Below are 27371 nucleotides of genomic sequence, written 5' to 3'. Positions count from 1 at the left end.
ATCCGTTGGGCATCTTTCTTTGCCTTTAGACAACAATTATGATGGCAAAAGACAGGCAAAAAAAAAAAAAAAAGGTATTATCACCTGAATATTACACAGCTGCTTTGCTTTGGTTTCCCCCTTACATTTATGGATCAAGGATCACAGACTGCATACTGCATAAATAGTTATTTTTTAGCTTGCTTCCTCCTGCTTTGTTCTGCTTCCGTCTTTTACCTTCACCAGATGTGAAACAATCCCAGATCGAATGGCTAGAATGAAAAAGCAGCAAGATTTTGAATCCTGGATTACCAGGGTCAAAGCATCTTGCATTGCGAGCACATGGGAAGCAAGACGTAACCCTCAAAAATAGGTTGTGCTGCTGCACAGTCTTGTTCTCTGCAGAAAAAATGTGTCCTGCCTTGTTTCATGCATGAGTGTGTGAGCATGCCCATGGCGGTGTATTATGAGGTTTGTACCACTGGATTGGCCCTCATGCTGGAAGAGCGTGCTGCAGGGAAACAGAGCATCGCCGTCGTACCCATAATATGAGTCGCTGCACTTGCACTGAGAGTGAACAGGTCGATGCCACCAATTTGATCAAAAAGAGACACAAGAATGGCATGAAAAGAAACAAAGCCAAGATAAAAAATATCAGAGGCCTCCTCATAATCACTCTGTAATATATCCCAAAAGTACTGCTTTGAGATTATCCACAGATTAGGCAGTCCACTATTCTGTCATTCAGTGAGCTGTTTTTTTACCAAATTTAACCTGATTCCAAACTAGGGTGTTACAATAGTGGAAATTTACGCTCAATACTGATAGAAAGGAATGTATTTGATTCTATTTTGAAAAACCACAGGGGACAAATGACAAAAACATAAGGTATTGCAAAAAAAAAAAGAAAAAAGATAACATCAGTGACAACACTTTTTAAGCTGTCTGGCGCAGTGCAAAAAAATGCTGTAAAGGTAAGGTATCTTATTCTTTCGGCTGCTCTCTTTATGCGTCATCACTGTTGATCATCTGCCTCCATCTCACAGTCACACTAACCCTCTGCATGAACCTCCGCTCAGGTTTTCTCATTTTTCTCCTGCCTGGCACCTTGATATTCAACATCCTTTTTCCACCATCTTTGCACCATCCCTCCTCTGTACACGTCCAAATCATCTCACTCGTTTCTCTTTAACTCCCACTTGAGCTGAGCTGTCCCTCTGATATATTCACTTCTAATCTTGTTCATCCTGGTCACTCTCAGCGAAAAGCCTAGCATCTTCAGCTTGGCCTCCATCTCCAAACTATACATCACAGCAGGTGTCTCTATCACCTTGCAACCCTTCCTTTTCATTCTTGCTGCTATCCTTCTGTCACAAATCACCCCTGACACTCAACTCCACCCTGCTAGCACTCTCTTCTTCATGTCTCTTGCTTTTGATGTTTGAACCCGGGTATTGAAGCTCATCAACCTTTTCTTCCTCTACTACTGGCAGCTCAAACAGCTAACAGAGGAATGGTTTATTTTAAGAGTTTCAGTCAGGTTTCAGAGCTCATCACAGCACAGAAACAGCTTTAGTGAAGGTTACAAATGATCTTCTTATGGCCTCTGACAGTGGACTCATCTCTGTGCTTGTCCTGCTAGAGCACGCTGTAGGTATTACAGGTATTACAGGTACTGCAGTGGTTTGAATCATATCTATCTAATCGACTCCAATTTTCTGCATGTAAATGGAGAGTCCAATGGTCCTACATTACATATGCTTCCCTTAGGCAGTATCATTAGAAGACATAGTGTACATTTTCACTGCTATGCAGATGACACCCAACTATGTCAATCCATGAAGCCAGATAACACACACCAATTAGTTAAACTGCAGGAATGTCTTAAAGACATAAAGACCTGGATGGCCACTAACTTTCTGCTTCTTAACTCAGATAAAACTGAGGTTATTGAAAATCTTAGAAATATGGTATCTAACCAGATTCTTACTCTGGCATTACCTTGGCCTCCAGTAACACTGTGAGGAATCTTGGAGTCATTTTTGACCAGGACATGTCCTTCAATGCACATATTAAACAAATATGTAAGACTGCTTTCTTCCATTTGTGCAACATCTCTAAAATTTGAAATATCCTGTCTCAGAGTGAAGCTTAAAAACTAGTTCATGCATTTATTACTTCCAGGCTGGACTACTGCAATTCATTATTATCAGGAAGTCCTAAAAACTCCCTGAAATGCCTTCAGTTAATCCAAAATGCTGCAGCAAGAGTACCGACAGGGACTAGAAAGAGAGAGCATATTTCTCCTGTTTTGGCTTCCCTTCATTGGCTTCCTGTTAAATCCAGAATTGAATTCAAAATCCTGCTCCTCACATACAAGGTCTTAAATAATCAGGGCCCATCTTATCTTAATGACCTTGTAGTACCATATCACCCTATTAGAGCACTTCACCCTTGCACTGCAGGCTTACTTGTTGTTCCTAGAGTATTTAAAAGTAGAATGGGAGGGAGAGCCTTCAGTTTTCAGGCCCCTCTTCTGTGGAACCAGCTTCCAGTTTGGATTCGGGAGACAGACACTATCTCTACTTCTAAGATTAGGCTTAAAACTTTCCTTTTTGCTAAAGCATATAGTTAGGGCTGGACCAGGTGACCCTGAATCCTCCTGGATTGAATTGTAACTGCTATTGATCTCTGTCTCTCCTCCACAGCATGTCTTTATCCTGTTTTCCTTCTCTCACCGCAACCGGTCGCAGCAGATGGCCGCCCCTCCCTGAAGGAGGTTTCTTCCTGTTAAAAGGGAGTTTTTTTCCTTCCCACTGTCGCCAAAGTGCTTGCTCATAGGAGGTCAAATGATTGTTGGGTTTTTCTCTGTATCTATTATTGTAGGATCTACTGTACAATATAAAGTGCCTTGAGGCGACTGTTGTTGTGATTTGGCGCTATATAAATAAAATTAAATGGAATCGAATTGAATCCACTGTTACAGATCTCCCTTTTTGTCATGAGCTTTTTGGAAAACACAGCATTAAAATTTAGCATTAAAATGCATAATTTTGATTGAGGACCTTGTGCATATACTGGTGGTTGAACCTTAATAGAAATATTAAAAATTATTGCTTGATTTCTGGCAGCTGGGAATAAACCTTTCATTTGGTGGTCTAACAAATTTGTTGTCATTACTATATATTCTTATTATTTTACTTTTGCTTGAGGCAGTGCTGTACTTCTAGACCCTTACCTCCATATGTCGTTGCTCATCAATTAGAGCTGTTAAGGTAGGCTGCCAACGTTTCTGTCTACTTGCTGGTAGGCTTTTATCAGCTTCAATCTTTGACTTCAAGAGAAACACAACACTTTTTAGCTTAACAAAATGGGTTATTTTGTCAAATTCACGCTGTTTATTACCGTTACAGATCTGCAGGACTGATAACGCTTGCTACCTAACGTTCACATTAAGGTTTAGCCATAGCCGCTAGCTGCTACCGTAATACTCGCTAATGTGGCTATCGGGTAATTGCTTGTAGTTAAACGGCTAAGATTAATATTTATAATTCATGAACTGTTTAACACTTAAAAGCATTAGTGACCTCTCGAAAGTTCTCGTATGTTTTTTTTTTTCAGTGTTGTGAATCTAAACTACCTCAGCAGCTGTTGACAGGAGCAAAGACAGCGCTGTCAGTCTGGATGCAGATACAGGGACTCATGATTTTAGTTATCAATCCTATTCCACTTCCTCAAATATAAGAAATACCTAATACTTGTTTATTTTACGATTTTAATAGATTTGCGTATTGCTCAGAGTTAGATTTAGATACTAATCTAACTCTAATGTGTGTTTTGTAACCATTTTATCAAACGCACAGTTTAAACCCAAATCCATTTGACTTGTGTGGACATAATGTCTCGATTGATTGATTGATTGATTGATTGATTTTATCAATTTTCTTCCATTTTGGTCATTTTAGGGTGCATTACATGACAAGAAGCCACGCTAGGCAGCAGAAACACAGATCAGCCACAATATTAAAACAATAATTAAATTATTTATTTAGAGTACAAATGTTTTGTGCAGTAGACCTGTTTTGTCTTGAATCCTTTACAAATCTTGACTTAAAAATTTGCTTAGGTTGAAAATTTATTTTATATTGAAGGGCGGTTTCGTAGCACAATGTCTGAAGGTGTTTTCTGTTCCTTCCTGTTTGCCTTTGGAGTAACACAGATTGCACCTACATGTGCTATATCCATAAGAAACTGGGGGGGAAAAATACAAATATGATACAAAGTCATGTAAGCTCATTCATCATTTTCTTAATATCATCGCTGACCAAAGACAATGACTGCTGGTGATTCACTGCTTTACAAGCAAACATCTACCTACAGGTTTTACACTTGCGTATTACTATGACAGAAGCAAATAAATATAAAATGTTGATTTGTGTGCCATGGATTTGCTAGTTATTATTATTATTATTATTATTATTCAATTTGGAAAGAGCCATGGTGGCAGTTTCTCCCATAGATTTAAGCTAAGCTTCACATTAAGTCATGAAAGTAGCTAAGTCTCGAAGTCTCTGCAAGAAAAGGAATGAACATGTTCTTCTTTGGGATCTGGGGCATCACAATGGAAGGTAACCCTGTCACATCCATGTTTTGAAGAAAAACAACAGTAGTTTTAAGTTTTTATTGAAAAAAATGGGAATAGTTTTTATCTTGGCTGATACTTGTGAACATCTTTCAAAAAGAAAATGAGGGTTATGTTTTTTAGGTAAGATTTAAGCTAGGGGACAGGGTAAAAAAGATAAGGTGTATATATAGATCTTTATATAGATCTTTTTTTGGAATGATGAGGGACTTCAGCAGAGTCAAATATAAGATGAACAAGATGGAAACATCTGTCCCTTGACACTGAGTTTCTAAAATATTTTTTGTGTAAACATGTCCTCTTTCATACACAAAAAACCCCTCGAGTTCTTCAGGGTCAAGGAGTGGGGAAATTAGTTTACTGTATCATTTCCCATCATGCCTTTCGTTTAGTGAGCAGCATGCAAAGTGAAATCCCACACCGGTTTCTACTTATAGCACTGAAAGGGATACCCGCAGAGCCCAGAGAATGCCTGTCTGCACAGTGGTGTAGAGTAGCTTTGTAGCTTTGTAACCTCACTCACTTAGTTCAGGGAGTGGACCTTCACAACTACACAAACACACAGAAGTAAGACACACAGCTGGGTAGCTGCTGTAGTTTTGAAGGAGAAATGTTCTGCAGTACTTGTTGAAACACCTCAACCAAGGCTGAAAAGTCCCTCCACTCTGTGGACAAACTGAATCCCTGGATCAGGAGAGATAATCCAGATCCAGATTAGTTTGTGATATTAGCTTAAGAACATCAGGGGATGTCTCCCAATTTCAGTTAGGTTTATATTTGTGACGATATCACATAAAATGTCAAAGTTTTGCTCTATATCTCAATGATAAAGAATCTGCTAAAAAACTTCCTGGATCTAGCAAGAATCCAGGAAGTCTTTAGTGACTGGATTGACTCCAGAAGTTGAAGCAAGCCAAAACTCTCGTAATTTGTTTTTAACTATTTGATCCTGGTAGGAAAAAAACAGGAAGCAATCACATTATTTTCTTGGAGGAGATCATTAAATTGTTTGTCTACAGTTTTAGCTGAAGAACCAATGAGCTCCTGCCATAATGTGTCATCCGTCCATGTTCAAATAGCAAGAATTGCTTCTCCTGCTACAGTAGTGGTCAGGATTTAATCACACTTAAACACAATTATCATCTAATGCATCTTCAATCAAATTGTGCTTAAGGTCAGAATCATAATTGTTTTGTTTTTTTATGCGCAATAAGCTTTGAATTATGATGGATCGCGAATTGCATGAGCTACTGTTTCAATGAGGTTCTGTTAAATGTTTTCAAGCAAACTTTTATTGTTATGTTATTGTTTGGATCCTGAGAAGAGAGCGCACAGACACGTTTTCGCGTTTACACATGGGAAAGTTTAGTGTAAGAGTTTATAACTTACTGGCATGAACAATGATGAGGTGGTAAAGATACCTACTGAAAGTCCAAAGTTAAATTCTTCGCTTTTGTCAAACACTTCCTCATGAATCAGCACTGATCTTGGTAGCAATAGCAGGGTTTATGACAGCTGCCCTGTTTTATTGTGTCTAAATCGACACACTTGAAGTGATTACCTCAAAGACTGATAGATTAGCGAATCTTCCAGTGGTACCTGTGATATGTGTAGCCTTGAACTTTTATATTTACTGTAGTGCTGCTCACATGTGGCTAGTTTGTAATAGCTTTTGGAGTTGTGACGATAACTGAGCTTTCCCTACTTTCAGTTGTGCATTTATTTTCAGTCTGTAAGTAGGGGAGCTAGTGACCTCCTCCTTTTTTGTTTTTAATTGCTTTGGCTGTTGGTGCTCTATTTTTTATGTGTGGTGTCGATCTTTCACACTTCCTGTAAATACAAGTATGAACCAAAGAGCCAAGGTTTTCTTCTCATTCCATCTGCTGTTTTCTTCGTTTTCTTTTAACTCCGTCAAACACATTTCATTAAGTACACGCGTGTAACAATGAATATGCTCATAGGCACAGTCCTGCTCGTTATCTCGCCCGAGGGTGAGATATAAAGATTAATGATGTGATTGCATGTGGCTGTGGTCGTCATCCATTCTCCTTTCTACCGCCAGAGAGAAGGCGACAGGGCAAGTTCCAGCCGTTCAGACGACTGTTTGGGAAGAAGAAGAAAAGACAGGCGAGAGAGGGCTTTGATGGAGCAGAGCTAAAAACCAGTTTTTCCACAGGGGAAGTGTGCAATGGCGTTACATCTGATGAGGAGTCCGATCAAAATCTGAGGTTAGTACATGGATCAGTTTGTTTTTTTTAAACTTGTATTCATCTATACTATACACACAGAAACTGAGCTTATTGTTCATTCACTACACTACCAAAGGTTGGAATTTGTTGCTTTTTTAAAACAGTACATTGTTTTTTTTCTCTGCTAAAAGCAACTCAGCTTCTTATTCACTTCTAGACAAATGAAAGTGTTAAATCACGCGGTTGCAAAATGCTGCAAGGTGACATAATCTGTAAAGACAAAGGTGAGGCTGTGCTTTGAAATGACTTTAAAGGCAAAAGGCTTCACTGACAATACGAGCTTACAACCTGTAACGACTTGTAACAGGACTCCGGGGTCAATCATTTCACTGTGTAAAGTTTTTTTTGCTGCTGCAAGTTTGTGATAAATGCATGAATGACTGACAGATGACACGCTGCAGCACTGAAGACAATCTCCTTCTCCTGCAGGGAGTTGAATCCCATCGGATCTCGAGCTCTCTCACACGACAGCATCTTCATTCCAGAGGAACCGGTGAAGGAGGCTGGTCTGGATCACAGCATGTCCCAGGAAAACGTGTCGGATAAAGTTAGGAATCTGCAGGTGGGCCGTGCAGAGGTGTACACTCACTTCTCTTTTTGCTCCAACTAGATATGTTGTAATCATTAATTGTTTTTTATTCTCACAGAGGCAGATAGCACAAGGTATAAAGTTTGGCCAAAGGCCTCCTTCTCTGAGAAGAAGTGAGGGAGATGAGGGCAGCTCAGATGAGGAAGAGGTTCCGCGTAGCCCTCTGAAAGTTTTGGCCCAGGTAGAAGCGGAGCCACCAGGAACAGAGCCAAAGGTATGAGTTGACTGACTGGTAGGTTTTTTGTTTGTTTTAAGTTTGATTAATTTAACACAACATTTGTTCTGTTTAAGTCTTGGGTAGCACTAAACATGTGAAGAAGTTGCTTAGAACCTTTTGTGATTCTGGTTTATCACTCCATATCAGGGGATTGTATTAATATTAAATAAACACATAAATAAATAAACAACCTTATCACACCACGGACACCTCTGCTTTCTGTGTACTGTGTCTACAGAGATCTCTTTAAGTCGTAGTTTAATTGCTCTTTTACTGTGACATAAGCAGGTGCAGGGAGGTCAGCCATTTGGACCACACAGCCCCCCTGTGAAGTCTCCAAGGTCCAAACGAGTTCTTCCACTCACTGGCACGATTGAGTCCATCAACCTTGATGCCGTCCCTCAGTCAGTTCCTCGCTTAGACAACGCTGCCGCCAAACATAAACTCTCCGTCAAGCCGAAAAACCAGAGGATTTCCCGCAAGCACAGACGATTCACACAGGTGAGTTTCTTTTAATGTGGGTTTGCATGTTTGTTTATTCTGTGACACCCTTTGTTATTGTTAAAAAAAAAGCTGACACTACTTGGACTTTTGCATTCCAGGACCTCCAAGAGGTATCCATTCCTGGTTTGGTCCAAGATGACCTCGAAGCAGCTGGCGTCTCCACAGACGACCAGCGTAGAGCGTCTGTTGAGTCCATTGAAAGCTTCAAGAAACAAAGACTCCATGAGGAGGAAAGACAGGAGGCGAGGAGGATGAGAGAGCTTGAGGAGCTGAGGTTCAGACAGGAGGAAGAAGAGAGGAAGAGGAGAGCAGAGGAGCTGAGGCTGCGTGAACTGGAGGAGGAGAGATGTCGTATGCAACAGCAGGAAGAGGAAGCAAGGAGGCTGCGCGAGGAGGCAGAGAAAAAGAGAATGGAGGAGGAGGAAAGGAGGATCAGAGAGGAAGAGGAAGCAAGGAGACTGCTAGAGGAGGCAGAGAAAAAGAGAATAGAGGAGGAGGAGGAAAGGAGGATCAGAGAAGAAGAGGAGGCAAGGAGGCTGCTAAAGGAGGCAGAAAGAAGGAGAATGGAGGAGGAAAGGAGGATCAGAGAGGAGGAGGAACGGAGGTTCAGAGAAGAAGAGGAAAGGAGGATCAGGGAGGAGGAGGAAAAGAGGATCAGAGAGGAGGAGGAAAGAAGGCAAGAGGAAGAGCGCATGAGAAGGCTGGAGGAGGAAAGGAGGATGCGAGAAGAGGAGGAGCGTCGGCAGAGGGAAGAAGAGGAAGAAAGGAGACGACTAGAAGAACAATGGAGGAAAGAGGAAGAGGACAGGAAGAGGCAAGAGAAGGAGGAAAGGAGGAAACATGAGGAAGAGGCAAGGAGGCAGCAGGAGCTTGAGGCTGAGAGGAGGAGGAAGCTGGTAGAAGAAGAGGAAAGAAAGAAAGAGGAGGAAGCAGAGAAACTGAGGTTGTGGGAAATGGAAGAAAAAAAGAAAAAGGTAGCAGAGGAGAAGAGGGAAAAGGAGGAAGAGGAGCAAAGAAGGATGTCATTGGAGGAGGCTGATGGGAAGTTTGATCCACAAGAGATGAAGAGGAGAGCTGAAGAGCTACGCTGGAGGGAGATGGAGGAGAGACAGAGGCCATTTACTTTTAAAGTGTCCTCTGGTGAGAAACAGATTCTCTTCCAGAAGGTCAATCTGACGCCTGTTACGCCGGCCTCCAGCCACCAGAGCGCTGCTGTCGCTTATCAAAGAGATGGAGCAAAGGCTTCCTCCTCTGAAGGACCAGACTCCCCCAACCTGCCAGCATCTCCATATGTCCCCCATACAGCTATCCTAGTGACAGGCGCCCAGCTATGTGGGACAGCTGTCAATTTAGACCAGATCAAAGACACCGCCTGCAAGTCCCTGCTGGGTTTGGGAGAGGATAGAAAGGCCCAAGGAACACCGCCAACAAAGAGCAAGACTTCCCCAGAACGCAAGTCTGGAAAAACCAAATCACTCAATGAGTCTGCGCTCTCTACCGATCAGTCCAGTGCAGCTGTCCTGGCAGAATGGGCAAGCATCAGATCAAAGATATTCAAGGGGGTAGAAGAGGGGAAGTACGACGAGTACCCAGAGCCGAGCAGGAGCCAGTCTCAGTCCAGCGCTGAAGAACAGCCTCTGTTTGCCCACACGAACCTCAGGAAGACCATGTCTGCTAGCGCCAAGTTCTCCATCACCCCTGCAAGGAAGAAGTTTGGAGATTCAAATAGGAACTCTGAGGTGTTTGGTGCAGAAGATAAGGAAGCAGGAGAGGAGGTTGCTCCACCTGGAAGCCCCACTGTAGCCTCTCCTTCTCCATCAAGTAAACCTCAGAACAGGACAAGTAAAAGTGTCCGCATCATAGAAAGAGGGTCAGATGAGTGTATGTTTGCCAAAGACCTTCCTTCTTTCCTGGTTCCCAGTTCTGAAATTCAATCTGAAGAGGCAGAGTCGAAGAGCAGGGTTCAGAGTGAAACAGAGACATCTGAAAGCAGAGTGGAGGGAGAGGAGCAGGGCCAGGACAGTGAGGAGAAGCCTTCTCCTTTTGGCATAAAGCTGAGGAGGACCAACTACTCTCTGCGTTTTCACAGCGAGCAGTCCACAGAGAAAAAGAAGAAGCGCTACAGTGCTGGGGACAGCTTTGATGGCGTCCCCTCGCCTCTTACCCCCATTGAGCCAGACTCTGATGCCTCTTCTGTCTTTTCTGACAAATCAAGCCCCACGTCACCTCAGAAAGAAGGCGCGGTCAGCAAGTATTTACATGCATCTGCCTCTCCTGCATTCCCCCGGGGTAAACTGACTAAGTCTACCAGCCCGACTCCACACAGTGAGGGTGAGAAAGTGTTTTCCAAGCCACCGCTCTACCGCAGACCAGTGACATCACCTAAGCCTACAGGTGCAGCCCCAACACCTCCCCCATCACCACTACCTAAGGTAGCTCATGAGTCTCCCAGTGATGATTCAGTGGAGAGTACAATGGGTGTGGATTCATCCATCCAGGAGCAAGCCGGAAGGAGTGAGGAACCTTCAGCCCTGCTGCACAAGAGCAGCCAAAGTCATGTCCAAGGGGAAGAAGAGCCCAAGGAGAAGAGGTCATTCTTCCCCTCCATTAACATACCCTGGAGGGAAAAGGCAGACAGAAAGACAGAACTCATCAGGAAAGGTCAGCATCTTTGTTAGTTAGCTGAAATTATCACGTGAAATAACGAGCTTTAGATGAACCTGTAAGCTTATCTTGATACTTTTAGACAAAACTGTGTAAGCTGCTTCATCCCCAAGCATCTCCAGACCGTAGCTTCCTATTTAAGTAAAGAGACATAAGCAACAATCTTCTCATCTACATAATGCAAATCCATTTGATTTGCCAATATCTTGGCAACATTTACTGCTTAAAGGGATGTTCCATACCTAAATCAAATTACCATTTATCCATCTAGATTGTTTTGGCATGAGTTGGTGATATTGGCAGTAGAGATGTCTGCCTTCCCGTGAATATACTGGGACTAAATGATAAATCCGCAAGCAATTATGTGAATAGTTTTTATGTAAATGGCTATTTTCTTTCTACTAACCTACACGCATTGTCGGACAGAAAGGGGAAAAAAAGGTCCTGTGGAAAAATTTGGAATATGATTTTGAGATGAATATGTTTTGTTAAATTAAAAATAGTGTTTTGTAGTATCAAAGGTTTCCAACAACATCTATCGTGTGTTCATCTGCAGAAAAACCATCCCTACAGAGCAGGCACTCACTGGACAGTGCGAGGGTCCAGGAGAAGGAGGCTGGACCTTTGTGGATCACACTGGCTCTTCAGAAGCAGAAAGGCTTCAGGGAGCAGCAGCAGAACCGGGAGGAGCGTCGTAGCCAAAGAGAGGCCAAGCTGGCAGAAAAACAAGCTAAAGAGCGAGACAGTGTATGCCCCACAGATAAACGTTTACACACTTTCTCGTGATCTCCGTAACATACTGTCCATCTTCTGAATGGATCCCAAATCTCTTTTGCAGGTTACACTGGTGAGCCCCACAGACAGCAAAGGAAGTGGAAGCACCAGTCCTTCTTCTAAACCTCAGACGCCAGAGGAGCCCAAGAGACCAGAGAGCCTCCTGGGAAAATTTGAACGCCGGGAGCACCTAAAGAAGGCCAACACTCTACCGAGCTCTGTCACTGGTAAAATTGTCATATATCGTAGTAAAGTGAATATACTAAGTAGCTTTTAGCTTCACAAACAACAGGATGAGCTCTTTTTCTACAATTTCTGGTTATTCTGATTACAGTTGCTGTTATTAGTCAGGCAAATTTCTTTATTTCCAGAAGCTCTTCTTCAAAATTAATCTGTTTTTTTAAAATGAGTTTAATAATGGGATATAGAAAGCAAACAGATTAGTAACACATTTTTACATGTTTGTTGTTGCAGTTGAGATTGCAGACTCTACACCGTCGCCACCTGCTGTCAAAGAGGTGTCAAAGCGCTTCCCCTCCAGTGACTCTCCGCAGGTTTCCACAGAGCCGGCCTGGCTTGCTCTGGCCAAACGAAAGGCCAAAGCCTGGAGCGACTGTCCTCAGATCATCAAATAACACCTCAAACCACCAGCTACACACGACACTCCGGCCTGCATCAAGAGTGTACACTGCCCACAGACTCTGAAACACTTGGAGTGTCACCATTAACTGTCCCCCCCCTCTGAGAACTCCACCTCTCACTTCTCACAATGAAAACTCTTCCCGACTGTGAAACCAGTAAAGCTCTCCATCTCCTCCTAACCCCCCCACATACACTGGCTGGTACTATTATCATGTTAAAGTGCGCTTCACATTCACTTAATCCGATACAGCCGCACAGATATAAACAATTGATGCGAGCATGCACATACTGTATAAAAACATAAATTATATGTCTCTTAAACTCCTGCAGCCAATCGCAACCATGGTTGGCCACTGCAATAGCCAACCTTTTTCCTTTTTTTTTTAAATTGTGTAGCCAACTGTGTCACCATGGTTGTAAATAAATCATTTGCTCAACACAATATAACACTTCTGTATTATAGAGGTGAAGCTCTGATGTATGACAGTGTTTAATCAACAGAGGGTAACTGTCTGAATCATGTTTTAAGGGCTACCAGTTTAAACTCAGCACGAACCTGCTTCTGGAAGTGTTACAGGCATCCCCTCTGTACTTCTTGGCGTTATTTATGTAAAGCAGCAGCTCTCCCTCTCCTGTGTCTTTTCTCTGAGCCTTGTTTTTCATCTACAAGAGATGCCTTTTTTTTATCAACACATACTGGAAAATCTTAGCTTAACAATTCTCACTGTGCCCGTGACGACTGTGATAGCTGTCCAAGGAGCTATTGTACAATTTTGCCATGATTTAAAAAAAAAAGAAAGAAAAGAAACATGGTGGGTGCACCTAAACACAGCACTGAAGACCACAAGTGTTACTGGGCATTTATGGTGAACCTGCACCTCATCCTCACAGCTGTGTGACGATGTAATTTGGATTTTTTATTTTTAGGCTTTGCTTATTGGAGACAGATGTGACACCTCCTAGCTGTAGACCTACGACTCTTATAGCTGTCCTCCTGTAACACGCTCGTCTTAGTAGGCTTGCGCCATCACTTTCTCTTAAATGTGATATGATCCTACATAATGTAAACATTTCCTCTATGAAGAAAAAAAAAACTTGATTCTTATTTCCTGCCACTCACTTAATGATCTGTATCCATGTAAGTATGTACTGTATGTAAGTGAAAGGCATTGCCAGAGGTTCGGTCAAAAAGAGGGCCCTAAAAGAGGTGGACTCACAGTCATTTTGTTTCTAACTTTGGTCGTGCACAATAGTGTAGTGTACGCAGTGTTGTATGTAACAAAAAATGTTTGGTATTATTTGCACTTTTTTGTCCCACTTACAGATATGAAAAAAAAGATACAAAATGTTATGAATAATGTAAATTAAATACTGATGTCTGAACCACAGAACTGCCGTCTCATACTGTTCAAAATCACGAAGGGGAAAGTACTATGCTCATTACAAACTCCATATTTCTATTCTTGAAGTGGCTTTACATAATTCACAATTCAAATTAATCCGTTTACCTTACTGCTAAGTCTCGGTGCAGCCCTTGAGTTCATATTTGAATGAAACAAGCTGTTTTAGCTCGCTTCCTTCTCTGTTTTACATTATTCTAATTGGGACATAATCTAAAAATGGTTTTGATATAGTTTTGGTAAACTATATCATCAAAAGTATTCAATCACCCATCCAAACCACTGAATTCGGGTGTTTCGATTACTTCCATGGCTACAGGTGCATAAAGCATGGTGCACAGAGGCCTGACCTCCACCCAACAGAACATCTTTGGGATGAATCAGAGTGGACACTGTGAGCTAGGGCTTCTCCTCCAACATTTATATGCATGTGAAGGCAGATGAGCAAATACTTTTGGCAATATAGTGTATTTTCACTAGATTTGTCCCAGTGTAAGTGTAACCCAGTGACCTGTGACGTGCAGTAATCAGCACAGCTGTTTCCATTTACAGCTCTGTGTGTTTTGGCGGGCCCCAACACCACCCTGGTTTAAACGGAAAGTGGGTGGGGCAGAGTGCATGCCTGAGATGGTCACATCAGGGATGTGGACTCCCTTTGAAATTATAAAGATTGATGAGTTCTAAAAAAATGCCTCAACTAAGCTTGTAACATGTAACAAGACATATGGATCTCAGAAAACAAGTAGAATTGACTTAAAAATCCTATTTCCCAAAACACCTCACTTCACTGACAAACAAGTTGTTTATTGGTTTTTTGGTTTTTAAAAAAAAAAAAAAAAAAGGTACAAAAATAAAATATATCCTTCTACGTTTCCTCTTTTACACTCAGCCTCAGACAATACACATAGTCATTACGACATCCGACTAGGAGGGACTTTTCCCACACCACCGGGGATGAAAACAGCTCCCCGGGAAAGGTATGCGAGGCCAACATCCGTCCGTCTTTTCCATCCAGGATCCAGACTGTGCCGTCAGTGGAGGCCAGGCCCACCAGTGAACCCCTTCTCCCCACAGCTGAGCCGTCAAACACAAATGGGGTGGAGTACACCTTGCCTGTCGTCTGAAAAGTCCAAACCAAAGAGCCATCTGCACAATTCAAACAGTACAGGCAACCGTCATGTGATCCACACAGAAGTCTTTTCTGGTCTGACGTGACGCATGGAGAGGAGAAAACTGGACCCTTTGTTAGAAACTGCCACAGCTGCAAATACACACAAGGGTCATACAGTTATGAATTACACAGAGGATTCAGAAAATAGCCAGGCCCCTTCCCCCCTTTTCACCATACGAGTACATTTGAATGTTGTCGTAATGAATGGTTGTGACTTTAATGTAAAAAAAAAAACCCCCAAAAACCCCAAAATCGCTCATTTACAAAATGCAAAATCTATAACAACAAGTGAGCTCCTTACAAGTTTCCCTGTGTTGCTGAAGCAGCAGATGTGTCCATCAACCGAGCCGATCACAACGTGCTCAGAGAAGCAGTTTGGTGAGGAGAAGAAAGGAGTGTCTCTGCAATAAGACCACAAGACATCTCCACTGTCCTGGGAAAGAGAAACACACGTGAGACATATAGGGCCATCACTCTTATTATTCTCCTTTTTTAATGTTTTATAGTCAGTAGCAAATTTCTCTTTTGAGACAAATGTGCACATAAGGGAAAGAGGAAGGCTACAGAGAAAGTTCATGAATGTAGTGAAAATGGACATGCAGAGGGTTGACGTGACAGAAGAGGATGCTAGCGATAGTGTGAGATGGAGACAGATGATCTGCATGGCGACTCCTAAAGGGAACAGCTGAAAGATGAAGAGCTTTCTCATTTTAAACGTTAAACTAACACCCTCAAAGTCATCATAGAAATATTTTTACAAAAGTTTGTGATTCAAACAGACTCGTGCCTCTTCCTTTCTTATTTCCACTTGTGCACCAAATGGCAAAACGACCTTCACTTACGATGCTGAGACAGAGCAGGCGTCCTCCCAGTGAAGCCGCGTACACCTGACGGCGTGATGCGTGAAGACGTGGAGAAGAAAACACAGCTCCTCCACCACAGTGACACTTCCAAACACACTTCTGAACCTGAAAACAGAAAACAGAGTGTCTGCTTCAAACACGTGAGACAGGTATCCAGTGCAACCATCAATCTGTGACTTTTCTGAATCATTCGAGTCCTTGTGTCTCTTTGCATCGAGCACTCACCTCTGAGTTTAGGGCGTAAACGTACCCATCGTGTGAGCCCACTACCACCAGACCAGTGAGAGGATCCACAGCAGGACAGCTCTTCACAGCATCTCCCGTCTCAAACACCCACTGTGTCTTTCCAGTTTCAGTGCATAAAAAATACACACAGCCGTCATAACATCCTGAGAAAGAACCCCCCCCCCAAAAAAGATATAGAAATATAAAGTAATAAAACCTCCTGAACATTAGGTATTCACAAAGCTGACACTTACCTATTACAACAAGGGTGCCACAGTGAGACACGGCAGCAGAGGCCTCGATTCTGTCTCCAAGAACTCGCTCCCACATTAGGTTTCCGGTGGCGACGTCTAAAGCCTGGATCCTGTGGGAGTGTGAGCCGATAAACACTGTTGCTTTGAACAAATCTGACCTGTGATCAGCTCTGTTTTGTACTAGAAGCACCGGGGAGGCGTCCACACATCTGCCTGTGTCTGAGGACCAGCTCAGACTGAGGCCCAAATCAGCTTCTCCACAAGACTCCCTTTCTCCAAGAAGTTTATTCTGCACTGTTTTATCATCTTCTGTATATCTGATGTTCATCTCTATCACCTCGCCCCCTCTTCTTATGACTTTCACAGCCTGTTTCTCCACCTGCAGACTCTCAGCTGCTGTCCAGTCTTTGCGCACTCTCTTTTCTAGTACCTGAGACGTGGATTCGACGTGCCGTCTCTTGGCCTGAGACGGCGTTGACTGGCTGTTCTCATGCTCCAAGATTCCTCTTGCTCTGGCAACATGATTCACGATGTCAGAGAAGGTCCCATCAAGTACAACCTCCAGGAGCTCTGGTGAGGTCACTCCCACAGCAGTGAGGATGTCTTCACAAAGATGCAGAGCCTTCAGAGAATCTCCTCCACTGAACAGGAACTTGGACTTCTCGTCAACGGTAACATCTACAGCAAGATTTAAAGTATCCTGTTGATAGATAGTTTAAAAGAGAATGAACATAAGGAGACAACAGTTTATTTAAATTTAGAGCATGAATGTTGTCATCAAAAATGAAAAATACCCGCCACAGAGTCTGAAGAATTTGCCTCAGTTCACTGCGATTTCTCTGTGAAGACTCTAAACACTGTCTCTGTTTTTCATAAACTCTGACTAATGCCTCCATGTTGACTTTGCCTATCAAAAAAACAACAGTTAGAAAGGTGAATGGATAAAGTGGTGAATGAATTAGCTGCTGTTTCTCCTCAGCAGTGACAGCGTGTCTAAAGCTCACCGTGAGCAGTCAGGCATAAAGCCGGGACGAGCACCAGGGTGTCAGGTACGCTGTGAGCAGGCAGCAGCAGAGACAACTGGCTCAGGATGAGCTTCTTCAGATCTCCGTCTGCACCGCCTGACTCCTCCAGGGGGCGGTTGACAGAAGAGGGTAGGTTCTCAGCATGCTCACCAAAAGCACAAGCAGAGGGAATTTGTTCTGCACGTTGCTGTACAGATGCGGAGGTGGAAGCTGCCTTCTGGTGTCCAGATGTGGATGCCACGACAAAGGCGAGAAGTCGAAATCCTTGGTGCAGACCCACAGCGCAGGCTTCCACCTGAGGGAGACTCAGCAGGACCTGCAGGAGGGGAGATGTAAATCAAAATCAAAAAGATGTTGAAAAGGTATTTTGTTTACAAAGAATTAATGAAAAGTATCCACATTAAAGTACAGCATTAAGAAAAGGTGCCACCAGTTTAAAAACGCAATTACTAATCAGCTAAAACTGCTTTTCTCTTGTTTTCTCTTTTTTTCTTATTGCTGTGTGTATGTGACAATAAATTGAAAAAATAGTCTTTCATTATTTTTAGTAACAGTGAATCTGAGTGAGGAAACTGGTTCATAACAGAGACACCAGATTTCTTTAGGGTGGGGGTTAAGGATTCAAATCTTTCCTTTAATTTACCACAATCAGTACATCAGCTTTGCCTTCAGTATGTTAAAAAAAAAGATCCAGTTGAAGTGGCTCGAGAAACTGACTAAGGCGCCTCCCAGTTGAGGTATTCCAGGCATGTTCTAACAAGAACAGGCCCTGGAGCAGACCCAGGCCAGGCAGAGAAATTATATTTCTTGGCTAGCTCGGAAACACGTTGCTACAACTCTGACTGAGCTTGGGGAGGGTATTCTGGGGAGGTGGTCAAGCTCATCCCTCAGAAACCAAGGTCTGGGCTTCTCTGCTGACACTGTGACCTGGATAAGACGTAAAAGTTGTTGGATGTTAAAAGCACGAGTGATGTGTGTTCCTTCATGTGTCAGTCTTGGTCTAACATGAGGCTAAGCCAGTGGAATTATTTCTTTTTTGAATCAATCACATGACTTATACTTCATACATCAGAAAACATCTTACTTGCTGCAGGCTGTCTAAGTTCACTCGTTTTCCATTGCGTTTGATCAGTCGGTCTCTCCGTCCCAGGTAGTGCAGCTGTCCATCTTTAACATTCACCCAGTCTCCTGTAGCCCTCATCGTCCCAGGGACAACAGTGTCTTCATCATCCAAGAGACACACTCGGTCCTCTCCACCTGCACAAACGATCATATGAATTCATGAGGCTTTTCTTCACCTCAATGTGATTAATTTGCAGAGAACTCACAGTGTTTTTCCTACCTATGAAGATCTGTCCTTCACCCTCTGAAACAACACAGCCATGTTCATCTCTGACTTCCACCACTGTGTCCATCAGAGGAGTCCCGAGAGGCACAGAAGACACCGTGCTGTGAGATGTTTGTAATGTTAGATAACTCCTACATCTGTAGGACAAACTTGTAGAAGTCATGAACATTTTAAAACGGGGGTACACTCACAGGTTACTTGACCGCAGCAGAGACTCTGGTATTCTGTAACAGCTGGCCCAGCAGGAAACCTCAGTGATCCCGTAGATGTTGTAGATTTTGGTTTTATTGTCCTCATGTCTCCAGCTCTCCAGCAGAGCGGGCGACGGGCAGGCTTCTCCACCCAGAGCCAACACCCGCAGTGAAGAGCCGCACGACAGCACGTCCTGTTTTAGAATACGATGGCCGAAGCGCAACAGCAGAGTGGGCGTGACCTGTGACAACAGTGAAAATGAAGCATTGCACAAACAAGGAATACTGCCTCACAAACACAACTGGCTCTACACTTGCCTGGAGGACAGTTGTCTTGTGATCGTTGAACAACAGTTCAGCTAGTCGTTTGGGCATTTTCTTAATCACATTAGGGACAATGAGGAGTTGAGCCCCAGATGATAAGGCGAGAAAAATGTCCACTACTGAGGGATCAAAGGTTAAAGGTGAGGCGAGGAAAACCACATCATCCGGCCTCATCTGAAACAAAGATCTGAGCAGAAAGAGAAGGGATTTGTCTTGGACTGAAAATGCCACTCTACAACAGGCAAAGGCATAAATGATTCCTTACTGACCTCAGATGCAGTATGTTGGGAAGTATACACCTGTGTGGTACCCTCACAGTCTTTGGAAAGCCTGTTGTTCCCGATGTGTGCAGCACATACGCCAACTCCCTGCGCCCAGCGTCGTCTTGCTCCACAGCTGAACCGCTGAGATCATTTACTGATGAAGTTTGTCCTGCTCCTCGTTCACGCTGGGCGACTCGCAGCGGCTCGATGTGAATCAGAGTCAGTTTGAACTTGAGCAGCTCCACACAAACTTCCACAGTTACGTGTTTGATGAGAGCTGCCTGAAATTGCTTTAAGTTGAAAAAAACAATAGCAATATAAATATTCACAAAAAAAACATAATTCATTAACAAAGAATTTACAAAGGTGTTCTGATATTGCATTAAAAAAAAAACTCTTAATATTACAGACGAGTCATCTGTAGGAAACATACACTTGGAATATTTTTTGTTACTGCACAGGAGGGGATCTTGAATTGGGTTTTGTAAAGAAAAATTCAACCCAAACACCCCAAAATCCACAGTCACCTGGCTAGTAAGAAGTTCTCAGGTTACATAGCTGGATTAATTACCAGTAATTAGAATCTTGGATTGGCTATTGCACAGATTGTTATACTAGATGGACAGAATCAGACAGAATCAAAGTCCCACTGTGGAGCCCTTGTTGTAATAGGTCAGTGTCAGCTTTGTGAATATCTAATTTTATCATTATTTTATATTTCCATGTCTTTTGGGGTGGGGTTCTTTCTCAGGATGTCTCCATGGCTGTGTGTATTTTTATGTACTAAATCTGGAAAGACAAAGGTGGCTGTTGGCCTTAATAAATAAATAAGACCATGGCCTTTCTCGTGTGTTTTCATCGTCTGGATGGTTTAACCTTTTAACCCTCTCAAGGCAGGCGTTGCAGATTTGCAACAGTTAAAAACTAACAACCTGATTACCCCACATACATATTTTTTATGAGTTTTTTTTACTCTTTTACTCCGAGGGTTAAGTGAGGCCTGAGTATTACATTTGCAAAATTACTCACAGCTGTTGTATTAATGCTGATAAAATATGACAAAATTCAACCTGCAGGAGGTCGGTCTGTACAGCACAGTACTTGAGGCCACATTGGTTCATGACTCTGGCAGAGAGGAGTCCAGGAGATTCTGGGTCCAGTGGGACGTAAGCAGCAGAGGATTGCAAGATCCTGACAAACAAAGCAGAGTCATTTGTGAGTTATGATTTGTTATAGAGCAGTGAGGCACATGCAGCCATAACACACAAGAAGCACATAGGCACTGACAAATGTTAAAATAATGAGAAGTTCTGAATATGACAGCTCTTCAGCTCTGTTCTAGGATGCCCTCTGGACCCAGTGGAGGTGGTGAATGATAGGAGAATGGTGGCTAAGCTGTCATCCCTGCTGGACAACATCTCCCACCCCATGCAGACTCTGACAGCACTGAGCAACTCCTTCAGTGGCAGGATGCAGCACCCACGATGTGGGACGGAGAGATTTGCAGGTCTTTCCTCCCCACTGCTGTCAGACACCACAACAAAGACTTCCAACTGACCAAACACACGCATGTGCAATAGCAATAAAACTAAGTGCAATACTCTTTTCTGACATCGTTGTATTATACTCAGTTGCATATAGCATTTGTTTTATTTTATTCTTTATTTTTAATTTTATTCTATTCTATTGTGTACAGTATCTTATCTTATTCTATTCCAGTGTTTTCTAAGTTTTGCTATGTAACTTTGCACTGTCCACTTTCTGCTGTAACAAAACAAACTTTCCACATGTGGGACAACTAAAGGTTATCTTATCTTGTCACCTGCAAATTCTACTCTACTACATCCTTGAATCTTCTGTGTACTCTCTTTTATTAACATGCATTGTACCTGTCACATAAATAAGAATTCACTGTATATATGTTGATATAAATTATCGTAGCTTGGAATGACAACTTTCCTTTTTGTGGGGTTTTTTTTTTTTGCCTCAATTTCCGTCTCCTTGATTCTGATCACTAATATCGCCCATAAATAAATTACAGAGGTCGATCTCTAATGTTTGCACTCACCCCAAAATCCAGACAGGTACAAACAAATCATCTCTGCAGTAAAGCCCGATCACCCCGCTCCTAGGAGAACAGTTATTTTGCAAAGCACGAGAGAATTCATCGGCGAGTTGAACCAGGTCTCTGTAGGTGAGGGACGCCGATGGTTTTCCGGACACCGAGTGTGTCACAGCCAGCCTGTCGGCGTGCAGGGAGGCAGCGGCGGAGACCAGCTCCTGCAGCGTCCGAGCAGACATGTTGAGAAGCCCTTTAGTGACCAAATGCTCATCTTTTGTCGGTGTACATTCTGGCAAAACCCGAAAATTTTTAAACATTCAAGTGTTGCTAATTTCAGAAGAAGCTGGATTTGTTTACAAGCACATTTGTCGAGGGTTGATGACGCGGATTTTACAGTACGCAATGAACTGTTATTTCAAATGCTCGTCCCAAAGCTCGGCCATAACAACAATTTGTCCTTAAATGTCGTTTTAAATTTTTGCTTACAAAATATTATTAATACTTGCAGTCATTTTCATATGAACAATAACCGCTACGTGTTATCACTGATAACATCCCGGAGTTTTCTATTTTAATTTTGTCTTTCAAATTAAACGCAATAAAGATACAACCGCAATTTCCTAGTATCAAGGAAGGCACCATATGTCCACTGTCCAATCACATTCCACTATTTTGTGACGTAGAATCTTTAAAATCGAAAGCGCCATTTTTCTTCTTCGTTTAGCTGTTCTCTTTCTTTGTCGTCTTTTTGGTAAAAAATAATTTTATATGCAAACATGGATGAGCTTGTAAAGACACAATTGCAAAATAACAATTCAAAGTTCAAACTTTCCCTGGATCGAATCATAGACAAGGTGTGTGAATAAGGCTATGGACGGTTAGCATGAACGCAACTATCAGCGAGTTTTGCAAATGAAAGCAACAGAATTAACCAACCTCTGTTTCCTTCTGATAGTATTCAAAACTTCAGTACCAGGACGCGGGGACAGAGGTTGATCTCGACGATATAAGCCCCACAAGTAAGTAAGCCGGAAAGGTTTTAATAACATCGTCTGTGTTAGTAAAGGTAACCGTAAACTAACTAATTAGATGCGTTTGTAAGCTAGATCAATCACAGGACTTGTTTTCTTTCTGGAATAATGAAGTTCAGTATTATTTATATATTAATTCACAGCAATAGTCGCCTGAAGGGCCTTTTATTACAATAAAAACAATAGACTTTAATTATAAATCTTTGAAAAGTGTTTTGAGTTTGCAAAGCAGTTTGACAGACAAACAAAAGCAGAATGCTAAATTCAGAAACAGTGAAAAACGGAAAACAAACATTGAGATGAGAGGACAATAAAGTGAGATAATAGTAGCCTGGAAATGTGGAGGTATGCTCTGGAGAGGACAGGATTAAAAGTCAGAAGCAAGATAGAATGTGTGTGGATGAAGATGCAACGAGTAGAGTTAAGGAAGGTAGATGAGTTTAAATATCTTGGGGTGCGTGAGATTTGCAATGTGTACTTTAGAGGTGGTGACACTGACAAAAAGACCGGAAGCACAGCTGGAGGTGGCCGATTTGAAGATGTTACGATTGTCATTGGGAGTCACCTGGATGAACATGATTTGAAATGAGAACATCAGAGGGACAGCTCTGGTTTAGTGGTTTGGACATTATTTAAAGAGGCAAGGCTGAGATGGTTTGAGCAGAGGAGGTATAGTGGATATACTGGACAGAGGATGTGTTGAAGGAGGACATGCAGAGGGTTGATGTGATAGAGCAGAAAGATTGGCTGAGATGAAGGTAGATAATCTGCTAAAGATAATCCCTAAAGAGAGCATCTGAAAAAAGAAGAACAAACAAGATAATATTTCTGCAAAGTATCTTGGAGACGAGATCAAAACATATCTTAAAAGTGATCAGTAAAACCTTAAAATCAAATGTACTGGGAACCAGTAGAGAGGAGCCAGGAACGGGGGTAATGCAATGCTATGTGCTAAGCCTTGCTGCTGCATTTTTAATTAGTTGAAGGTGAGATTTTTACCAGCAGTAAGAGATTTGAGGTGGTCTATCCCAGAAAAAACATAAACCTGGATGATTTGTTTTCCCAGATCTAATTTTGAGTGTTGTTTTAATTTCGGATTAAAGGTTTGGATATAATTTGAAAGAAGCAAAACTGCAGAGCTTTCCTTTAATGTCATTCAGACATTAAGGCCATGTCACATGTTACATTTTACTGTTTCTGTCAGCTCCAATTAGAATATTGGTGGTTGATGCAATTTGCATGATTTGTGATTTTGATTGTATTTAATGGAAGAAAATGTTACGTCCTCCAGCTGTTATCTTCTTCACCAGATTTCAATTATAGGTATTTGTGTGTCCAATGGGTGAAGGCCTGATACCTGAAACACTGCTTAATATTTGACGATCTGTAATGTTCACTTTTTTTTGTTGTCTGACCACATTGTGTATATTTTCTGTCCTCAAGAGCTTGACAGCTACATGACGTTATCTAAAAAGAAGGTGATCTCACTGCAACTGAAGGTTTGGGTTACTAACAACGACCTTTGCAGCCATGCACGACACAAAATACCATAAGCTGCGTTTACTACTATTTAATCACCCACATTTTCTCCTCAGAGCTCGACAGATGTCAGAGAGGAGTCACTAAGAGGTAATTTCTCAGAATTAAGAGTTCAAATGACAACATGCATCTTTTTCTTTGCTTCACTGTGTAGTTCATCTAATACAACTTGAACATTTCTTACACAGCACAGGACCCCACAGGAGGTTCTCAGGTAAATATACCTGCAATTACCTTCTGTATCAAAATATCTGGCATAACTTGAGTTAATGATGGTTTGTTTTTGACAGCTGGACTTGTCATCTGATACCAGCATCCAGCTGTCTATGGAAGATGGTGGTAAGAAAAAGGAAATCCTTTTGTTTCAGTGTTTTCCAGTCTTGGATTAAATTTGTGACAACAAAGAAATGCACAACAGAGATGCGTGATTGCTTTCTTAAATTACACATACATGCTCTCTTTAATTATTAAATAATATATTTAATAAGTTTTGCCTCCACAAACATTTTGATTTCCCTGTACTTTGTGATAAATGAATAGTTGACCATTGTGGTAGTTTTAAGTGTTAGACTCCAACACCTTGAACAGCAGCTGGCAAAGGTAATCCTTGTTCTGCTCTTAGCTTTGGCGAGGGTTAATTAGAGTGAACCCTCGGAGCAAAAAAAACACCACTATCGCCAACTGCAGTCCAAGATAGAAGATTTGGAGTACATCCGGTTACCCCAGTTAGGTATCCTGGCCCGTGAGGCAGCTGGAAGCTGGTAGTGTGTGAACTTTCCAAATAAAACAGAGGGTTGTCCACTAGTGTATATATAAAGATTGTTCATCCAAGAGAAGCACTGAGTATATTATTTGTCTAATTCCCAATTTTGTTTCCCCTTGTGCATCACACAGGGATGACTAGAAGTGATGTGACTCAGCTGACTGTGAGCTCACTGGATGAGAGTCAGAGAAACTTTTCCAATGTGGACCTTCAACCTGAAGACCAAGATGAGGAACTGGAAATGTCTCTTAGAAGTCATGGCAGTTCCTGGGTGGAGCTCTATCCAAGTATGATTAGTCGGATAAAGAGGGCCTGGGATCGGCAGCATGTCTCTACAGCCGCTGATTCTGTGCTGAGGAGGTACCGCAGATGGCGTCAGCAATCAAACAGAAGTAACCTCAACAACACCTTTGTCGTCCCACTTAGACATACAAACAGCAAACCAAAGAAGATGACCACAAAAGCATTTCCAGAGAAAAGCTCCAGCAGGCCTATGAAAGAGCAATTCACGAGGACCAGAACAACGCCTTTGCAGACTGTGACCTGTCCTAGAGACTGGCACGAAATGCACCAATCTCCTGATAGGGAGGAAAACCTTATGAGCAGGCACCAGCATAAGCCTGTCCTTGTAATGGACTTCTCTGCTTCCTCTGTGTCCTTTAAACCAAAAGAGATACCATTAAACAAGACTTTCACTGTGTCTCAGCTGTCCCCTCGTAAACAAACCCAGCTGGAAGACCAGGCCTCTGCCTATAGCGTCAGTCCTTCACGACCTTGTGCTAAAGCCTCTGAGGAAAGATCAAGTCTTTCTCTATTGGAGACAGCTGGGAGGTCCATCCTTGCACCAGAATTCACTGCTGCAATACAGAGACCTGATATCTATGGCTCCCCAGTCAGACAGGAGGCGCCGAGCTTTAGGGACAGGAGTCCCCTCAAAGCAAGAGTGGTGACCAGCCTGGGAAGATCACCTCATTTGTTTTCCAGAAGCCCCAGTGAATATTCTGTGACTTCCAGAGAGCCTATGAGGCCCAGATCACTCACGGCCTCTCTGTTTTCCCCGACAAAAAGGCCTGTTTTGTCACCGAAGATGCTTTACTCTCAAAACTCCCAGCAGTCCTTCCTGCCACACTCACCGCAGTCAGCCTCAGCAGCAGGGGGTCATCGCAGGCTCGTACGACACCTCTCCATTGATTCCGTCCTGCCTTCATCCCCTGGCTCGTGCTCACCAAAACAAGTTGATGAGGATTTCATGAAACTTTACCACAAGTTTGTGTGTCAGAACAAGTCAACTTTCTTCAATGGCCCTCCATGCCGTCTCTGTGCTAGAAGCTCTGAGGCCAGCAGAGGTCACTCTTCATCAGCTCTGGCTGCTCTTGCACTGTCACCACACCGGTCTGTCCTGAGGAAACGCCACAGGGACCTAGACTGGAGCAGCCATCCACAGTCCAAACGCTTCAGGGAAGTGTATTGCACATACTCCCCAGGGTCCAAACGCCACAGCAGAGCGATGCTAAGGCAAGGTCTCCCTTTGTCTGAACTGGAGCTGCCTCGTGGTGGTAGCTCCAGTAAGCACAACATGTTTCAAAGGTTCAGCAGCCAGCAGTATCCAGCACATGAGGAATATGTGGAGGCTGAATCTGCAGCGGATTTTTCTGGCATGGGTAAGCCTCATCCTTTTTTTTTTTTTAAGTCAAGTGATAGTGCTCAAATTATGTATTTTTGCATAGCTACAAAAGTGCAGTTAAGATGCCTCCTAAACATATCAGGTGCAGGCAGGTATTTTGGGAAGAGGACTTTGATGAGGACACACCCACTGAATTTGGATGCATGCATGATTGTGCATGTTTTTTCTAGGGTGCAGCTTTCTAAGGAACCACTCACCCAGACAACACAAGCAAACTAAAGAAGATACAAATATAAACTGATTGTCAGCTTACTTTGTAAGAACCCCCAATATTTCTTTAAAGTTTGGGTTTTGAAATTACAAGTCAGACTTATTTTATGCAAGTTTAATCATCACAACTATGTAAAGAGTCCATCGATGTGTATTTTGTCTGAGTGAATTTCCACTTGGGGAGAGAGGGAGAGAGCACGCCTGTGTGTTTGTATGAGGGGCCGTACAAGCCAGAATTCATTCTCATACTGAGTGGAGCAGACAGAGGTCACTGTAGCATACAACTCGCACAAAAATGACTAACACTGCACCTGTGAAGTTTGTCTGTCCCTTCACATCTGATCTTCATAGTTTTCTTGACTTATTTCTGATTACCTAATCATTATGCTTTATTCAACAGGAAGTTCACTAGAGAGCAAAATGACCTGTGGCTACTCTCCCAGGTGACTAAAATAATTCCCATGTACAAGATACTTTTGGCCTCTGGGGGTTGATGTGTTCTTACTCACCTTTTCCCATCACATACAGAAAATGGCGATGAAGGGGATCATCAAGGAGATGGGCCGATGAAAGTTAATGAAATGTATGACCATCTAGTTCTGCGATGGAAACCTGCTGATAATTAATCTCTCTGAACTATTTTTAATTGATTATAATTGTTCTTATATGTTCTCATTTCTTGAATATATGTTTGATGTCCATTTTTTCTGTCTATTCATTATTGAAATAAAATTGTCAATGGGAGAATGTAGTTATTT

General features: G+C 42.5%; 3 protein-coding genes across 4 annotated transcripts in view; 2 read left to right on the top strand and 1 right to left on the bottom strand.

The window, feature by feature from the left end:
* cracd (capping protein inhibiting regulator of actin dynamics) overlaps positions 1-13643 on the top strand; it is an 18894-nt gene extending 5251 nt beyond the window's left edge. Inside the window, exons 2-10 of the mRNA XM_013910621.1 lie at positions 6684-6849; positions 7300-7432; positions 7518-7673; positions 7962-8177; positions 8279-8575; positions 9164-10841; positions 11401-11591; positions 11683-11845; positions 12093-13643. Coding sequence (XP_013766075.1) covers positions 6684-6849; positions 7300-7432; positions 7518-7673; positions 7962-8177; positions 8279-8575; positions 9164-10841; positions 11401-11591; positions 11683-11845; positions 12093-12253 — 3161 coding nt within the window. The 3' untranslated portion in view covers positions 12254-13643. The remainder of the gene's footprint in view (positions 1-6683; positions 6850-7299; positions 7433-7517; positions 7674-7961; positions 8178-8278; positions 8576-9163; positions 10842-11400; positions 11592-11682; positions 11846-12092) is intronic.
* Positions 13644-14487: 844 nt separating this feature from the next.
* aasdh (aminoadipate-semialdehyde dehydrogenase) lies at positions 14488-21766 on the bottom strand. Its single transcript, XM_005732280.1, has 14 exons — positions 21393-21766; positions 20395-20515; positions 19331-19614; positions 19056-19248; positions 18738-18979; positions 18541-18647; positions 18283-18455; positions 17178-17514; positions 16968-17080; positions 16174-16873; positions 15920-16083; positions 15674-15799; positions 15133-15264; positions 14488-14921 (listed from the first exon to the last, which is right to left on the bottom strand). The coding sequence occupies exons 1-14, from the start codon at positions 21701-21703 to the stop codon at positions 14526-14528; spliced, it is 3399 nt and encodes a 1132-aa protein (XP_005732337.1). The 5' UTR covers positions 21704-21766; the 3' UTR covers positions 14488-14525.
* A 340-nt stretch (positions 21767-22106) lies between these two features.
* Positions 22107-27353, top strand: LOC102196445 (uncharacterized). 2 transcript variants are annotated; one of them, XM_005732279.1, is made up of 9 exons: positions 22107-22240; positions 22342-22405; positions 23861-23916; positions 24013-24046; positions 24145-24170; positions 24247-24295; positions 24851-26380; positions 27014-27056; positions 27142-27353. In XM_005732279.1, the coding sequence occupies exons 1-9, from the start codon at positions 22163-22165 to the stop codon at positions 27152-27154; spliced, it is 1893 nt and encodes a 630-aa protein (XP_005732336.1). In that variant the 5' UTR covers positions 22107-22162; the 3' UTR covers positions 27155-27353. The 2 variants fall into 2 exon arrangements, with proteins under 2 accessions (XP_005732336.1, XP_005732335.1); XM_005732278.1 differs by lacking the exons at positions 27014-27056; positions 27142-27353 and adding an exon at positions 26574-26661.
* Positions 27354-27371: the final 18 nt, after the last annotated feature.

The sequence above is a fragment of the Pundamilia nyererei genome, unplaced genomic scaffold (assembly GCF_000239375.1).
Source record: "Pundamilia nyererei isolate P.nyererei 1_Seehausen unplaced genomic scaffold, PunNye1.0 scaffold00046, whole genome shotgun sequence".
Taxonomy (NCBI): domain Eukaryota; kingdom Metazoa; phylum Chordata; class Actinopteri; order Cichliformes; family Cichlidae; genus Pundamilia; species Pundamilia nyererei.
Note: the sequence above shows the minus strand (reverse complement) of the source record. Positions and strands in the feature narration are given on the sequence as shown.